The 5,972-nt window shown below is 63.4% G+C and overlaps 1 protein-coding gene across 1 annotated transcript; it reads left to right on the top strand.

The window, feature by feature from the left end:
* On the top strand, positions 1–4,227 carry PTX4 (pentraxin 4). The gene is made up of 3 exons (XM_032846119.1): positions 1–489; positions 1,161–1,806; positions 3,525–4,227. The coding sequence occupies exons 1-3, from the start codon at positions 202–204 to the stop codon at positions 4,166–4,168; spliced, it is 1,578 nt and encodes a 525-aa protein (XP_032702010.1). The 5' UTR covers positions 1–201; the 3' UTR covers positions 4,169–4,227.
* Positions 4,228–5,972: the final 1,745 nt, after the last annotated feature.

Here is a 5,972-nt window from a genome sequence, read left to right as displayed (position 1 = left end):
GGCCCCAGCCTGCTTCAGCTTCTGGTTTTTGGGAGCTGAGTGCATGTGTCCCCTGCTAAAGCAATCACCTCCGCATGGCTCTGAGCCGGCCAGGCCAGGGCTCGCACCCAGAATTGTCTTCCAGAGAAACTGTTTGCATCTGTTTTAAGCTTGTGTCCTTGGGAACCTCTAGCTCTCCAGAGCTCACTGACTGGAGGGCAAATGCTTTTCATTAAGGTGGCAGGAGGAAGCGGACTCCCAGCCAGGGTGGGAGAAGGAAAGCCGCTGCACTGGCAGGCTTGGTGGGGTGGGGGCAGCAGCGCACGGCCAACGGCCTTTCAGTCGGGGGCTCCTCTCCACGTCGTCAGGATGGGCTGCCCGCGGAGGAAGGCCCTGTCTCTCCTCCTTATTCTTGTGCCGGTGCATCTGCACAGGGCTTTGTCACAGGGAGCCAGCCCTGCAGGGCCAAGGAAGCCATTTCTCGAGCGGCTGCGCAGGCTGGAAGAGCAGGTGAGTGTCCCCGCCACGTGGGACGGCTGTGAGTGCAGCCGTACAGCAGACGCAGCGACAGACGGCGAGCGTCCTGCTCTGGAGACGCAGACGTGAAACGCAGGCTTCTTTCCATCCGTGACTCTACTGTCCCCTGCAGTGGGCCACCCGTAGAGTAGGCTGCTGGGCTCTGCTGGGAAGTCAAGCCATCCGATGTGGGAGACAGGGTGGGAGTTGGGCTGGGCTGCGGAGTGGGATGCCCCAAGAAGGGGGCGCTGGAGGGGTGCTGGGGTGTGCTGGGCATCGGAGTGGGAGCTCTGCCGGCACTGCCCGCTTTGATCCCCAGAAACCACTCATGAAGCTCGCCCTGCCCTACGTCCACTCAGGCAGGACCCCGAGTGTCACAGGGGTGAGGCGTGCAGGGTATGGGGGGTGTAGGGGAGATGGGAGCCTGAAGCCCTCACCCCACAGGGTGCAGCCCAGAGACCTTGGGATGGTCACGCGCGTCTCTGAGCAAGGCCGCCGTGGGGCTGGGTGTGGTCATCGGCCCAGCCCTGGTGCCGCTGCCTGGGGAGCCGGTCAGCATGGGGCACGGCCGGGGAGTGACAGGCACCCGGAAGCGTGAGCGGGAAGGCTGGTCCTGCTTCCTCGCTGGCCCGAGGCCCCTGCGACTGCTGTGTGTCTCTCTGTAGTTCCAGAGGTTCCAAGAGGCGACCTTAACCCACCTACAAGACCTCGCCAGGAACTACAACCTGTCCTCCAACGTTGATGCCCAGTTCCAGAGCCTGGCCCGCGAGACCCAGGCCGTGGCCCTGGCTGTGAACCAGTCACACGCTGCCGTGCAGGGTGACCTGAGCCACCTCAAGACCTGGATGCAGAAGACACAGCGCAGAAGCCGGAAGGTGGAGTCCAGGCTGCTGGCCCTGGGGGCCGCCCTGAGCGAAAGGGACCGGCAGCGCACCCAGGACAGGGAGGACCAGGAGGCGCGGAGGGGCGCCCTCTCCAGCCTGGCCCCGGCCGTGAGGGCCCTGCAGGACATGCTGGCTCACCTCACGGCCCTCGTGCAGGGCCAGGATGCCAGGCTGGGTGCTCTCGAGGCCCGGATGCAGGGGGCAGGTCCCAGCACTGCGACCCCGGCGCTGACGCCGGCCCAGCCCCTCACCCCACCTGGGCTGCCCAGCCCCAGCTCCCCAGCGGTGCACAGGGGGAGGCAGGTGCTCAGACCTTCGCCTCAGACCGGGGACCCGCCTCAGGGCTCCGCAGGCCATCCGCAAGGGACACGGGCAATCCCTGGCCCGGGCAGCCAGCGGGCGTGGCCCCCGGAGAGACCAGGAGAGAGTGAGTACCACAGCCTGCCCTTACCCCGTCGGCCTCCCCTCTCCTCCCTCGTGCCTCCTCAGGCCTCTGGTCCCCTCTGAGCAGCCTTCTCCCCTGAGCTGCGGGGAGAGGACACTTCACAGCCCCGCGCACCCCCCACAGAAATGGGGGCCGTGGGGGAGGTGATGGCCTGTCTGCAGGCTCTTCCCAGCGCCCCGGAGCAGATGTGCACAGACGTCGGGTGCTGCCCAGGGGGTCCCCCACTCCCTCCTATGACCGCTCTCACAAGAGCTGGTGGGTTAGCAAGACGGCCTCCGCCACTCAGGGATGTGGTTTGTGCCGAGCGGGGCCCTCTGCGGAGCTGGCCCTCTGCTGTCTCGGATCTCCCAGGATAGGGTTTCTTGGGCACTACTGACATCTGGGGCCTGCGGGGCGGCGGCGTTGCCCCGGGTGCTGTGGTGTTGAGCAGCGGCCCCGGCCTCGACGCACTGGAGGCCTGTCCATCTTTGCCTTGTTTTTGACTGGATTGCTTCGCTGTCTGGCTGACCAGCCCTGGGGCCCCAGGAATCGGAAGCAGGGATCCCCTCCCTCTGGGTCGCTCTGGCGGCCTCACCAATGAGACGGAGCTGACCGGCTGACCTCAGAGGGACCACCAGGGCCCCTGGGAAAGATATGGGGATCGCCAAGTTCTGACAACCAAACTGCCTGCAGATATCCCTAGGTGTCTGCGGGGGGGGGGGGCAGTCACCCCCAGCGGCACCTGCTCTATGTTATTATTATGATGATGACTATTATTTTAAAGAGAGAAAGGGGGCAGAAGGGGCGGGGCGAGAATCTCAAGCCGACACCATGCTGAGCTCAAAGCCCAACCCAGGGCTCGGTCCCACAACCCTGAGATCACATGACCTGAGCCAAAATCAAGAGCCAGACACTTAACCGACTGAGCCACCTGGATGCCCCCTGCCCTAGATTACAACAGATATCCCTGAGGGGAAGAGAGGGGCTGGGAGCCCTCCATCCTTGGGTCCAGTGGGCTGGCAGGTGAGACCTGTAGGTCCCCAGCCTGCCAGTTGGAACCCCAGACCTCACCCCACCCCCATAGACCCCTCTGTCAGGCTGACCTGAAGGGGGGTGGCCCCAAAGACATTCACATCCTGAGCCCTGGGCCCTGTGGATGCAGCCCCTCGTGGGGTCAGGGGACTTTGCAGCTGTGATTACAGATTGTGAGACAGGAGGGGATCTGGGATTAACACCAGGGTCCTCTCGGGGGAGGCAGGAAAGTCAGAGAGGGAGCTGGGACCGCAGGGACAGACGGAGGTGAGAGGAAGGTACTTTGATGACGCGGGAGGGGCCATGAGCCACGGAGCGGGGGCGTCACGGGCAGGAAAGGATTCTCCCTGGGGCCTCCACCTGGAGCGAGCTGCCTCCATCATGACTTTAGTCAGAGGGACCAGCTCTGGCCTTGACCTCCAGAAAAGGAAGATACTCAGTGTACGTTGTTTGGAGCCCCTGGGTCTGTGGGGCTCCCGCGGCTGGGGACATGCCTGCAGGCTCACTCCCGCGGGGGGATAGACCGCGCTGGCTCCCAGTCTCCCCACCTGCAGGACAGGCCCATCCTGCCGTGAGGCCCACGGGTACCCCGCTCGGCCAGCCTCCCGGCTCATGCTGAGGCAGCCCCGCCGGGTCTGCAGCCCCTGCCTCCGCGTGCTGCTGGGGCTGACTCCCCTCTCTGTTTCCAGCCTGTGACGTGGGCCCCGTGCTGGTCTTCCCCAACGCCTCCACCCAGAACGTCGCCTTCCTCAGCCCCGGCTTCCCGTGGGGCCTGCGAGCCCTGTCCGTCTGCAGCTGGGTGCGCACGGCCTCAGGCCGCCTGGGCACCCTGTTGTCCTACGCCACGGAGGAGAACGACAACAAGCTCGTGCTGCACGGCGGCGGGAACTCCCTGGCCCCGGGCGCCATCCACTTCGTGATCGGAGACCCGGCCTTCAGGGAGCTGCCCCTGCAGCCGCTGCTGGACGGCCGCTGGCACCACGTGTGTGTCATCTGGACGTCCATCCTGGGCAGGTACTGGCTGCACGTGGACCGCAGGCTTGCGGCCACCGGCTCCCACTTCAGGGCGGGCTATGAGATCCCTGCAGGAGGGTCCCTGGTGCTGGGCCAGGAGCAAGACAGCATGGGCGGTGGCTTTGACAGCTCTGAGGCCTTTGTGGGGAGCCTGGCAGGCCTGGCCATATGGGACCGGGCGCTGGTCCCTGGGGAGGTCGCAAAACTGGCCACCGGGAGGGAGGTCCCGGGGGGCGCCATCCTGACGCTGGACGACGCCCAGTGGAGGGGCGGGTTTGTGCAGCAGGTGAACTGCAGCTGCCTGGAGCTCTGTCCCTGAGGCCCTGCACTCTGGGTCCCCACAGGAGCAGCCGCCGCCACCCTCAGCCACCCCCTCCCCAGCCATCCCAGCTCAAGTGCCCTGTCCAGGGCCCCTCTGGACCGACCGGGAGGCGACAGGGCAATGTGGGAGGGAGGGAGCAGGCTGACAGGTGCAGTGAGGCCATGGGAGGACCCACAGGCTGTGACGTCACTCCCGCCTGTGGGGGCAGGACTCCATGGGGCCTTGCGTCTGCGCTGCGTTTGCCGATGGAGAGCCCCATTTTCGTGGTACCTGGGTGGGTGCATTTGAACTGCCATGGCCCTCCTTCGAGGTGGCGTAGAAAGCGTCCCCTGGGTGGTCCTTGCTGCCGTGTCCCTCATGAAAAGGACCAGGAATCCATTTCCTGCCCCGAGGCCCCAGCGACTTGGCCGGTCCCTCCGGGGCCTCCATCAAGCTGCCGCTGTGGGAGTCTGTGAAGGGAGCAAGCAATTCAGAAGCAAACGGGGAGCAATCGCCGGCCGCACTTTCAAGGCATCCTCGTGGGGGTACTATGGGAGCAGGAGCCAGACGGCCACCGGGATGTGTGTCCAGTGCAGAGATTGTCAGCGAATTCACAGATCTGTGCCCCCATCACTGCAACCTAGCTTCAGGGTGTTTCCATGACCCCCCCACCAAGTCATGCCTGTTAGCGGTCGCTCCTGTCTCCCCAGCTCTGGTGCCCCCTGACGGGCTCTCTGGGCGATCGGCCCGCCCGGGTCCTTTGCCTGCTGGGCGACCCCCCGCCCCCAGGGACCCCACACTGCTCTCCGTTCACCGGCTTCCAGTCTCTGGCTTTTGTGAATAAAAGCTTTGCGAGCACTCTCACGTGAGTCCTTGTGCAGACACGGGTTCCTGTTTCCCTTGAGCGGGGGCCTGGGGCTTGAATTTCTGGATCTCGTGGGGAACTCATGTCTGAACTTTCAAAGAAAGGCTGGTTTGCACAGGGGCTGCCTCCCTCTCCGTTCCCACCCCACCCCTGCCGGTGTGAGCTAGATGTCATCTGCCAATGTTTATTTTTACAATTCTGAAGCGAGGCCCCTAAAAGATCAGGCACCGACAGAAGGGCCTTACGTTTCAGTGTGATGGAAACGAACCCCTACGGTATCGGGGATTCTCATGGGAGAACCAAACACGAGCTCACACAATCAGGAAGGAGGCCATGGAGACAGGAGAGGGTGCTCGGGCAGAGGGGGGCACCACGGGCGGGAGAGGCAAGGAATCATCGAGTTCAGAAACAGGCTCGGTTCTTAGAACTCTCCTTGCTTTATTTTTTAATTTTTAAATGATTTTATTTTTAACTAATCTCCACACCCAACATGGGGCTTCAACTCATGACCTCGGGATCAAGAGTCCCACACTGCGCCAGCTGAGCCAGGCAAATGCTCTGAGAACTCCCCCAATTTTGTTTTTTTAAAGATTTATTATGCATTTGTTTGGGAGAGAGCACGCATGTGCGCGTGCACGAGAGCTTGGGGAAGGGCCGAGGGAGAGACTCTCGAGCTGACTCACCGCAGAACACCCCATGCATTGTGGGTGGGGGGCACTCGATCTCCCGACCCTGAGATAATGACCTGAGCTGAAACCAATGGTCAGATCTCGGGCTTAACCGACTGAGCCACCCAGGAGCCCCTCCCCCACTTCACCCTCACCAGTCAGACTGGCCAGGCCTCGAGGGGCCGCTTTCAGCCCTGAAGCTTCTCCTTGAGGGAAGTGCTCTATCTAAATAATGACTTCCTGGGTCTTCTAGGGCACTCGCATCTCTGCAGAGCTGTGGTCCCAGCCA

Source organism: Lontra canadensis, unplaced genomic scaffold (genome assembly GCF_010015895.1).
Source record: "Lontra canadensis isolate GAN:19392208 unplaced genomic scaffold, GSC_riverotter_1.0 scaffold171, whole genome shotgun sequence".
In the NCBI taxonomy this organism is placed as follows: domain Eukaryota; kingdom Metazoa; phylum Chordata; class Mammalia; order Carnivora; family Mustelidae; genus Lontra; species Lontra canadensis.
Note: the sequence above shows the minus strand (reverse complement) of the source record. Positions and strands in the feature narration are given on the sequence as shown.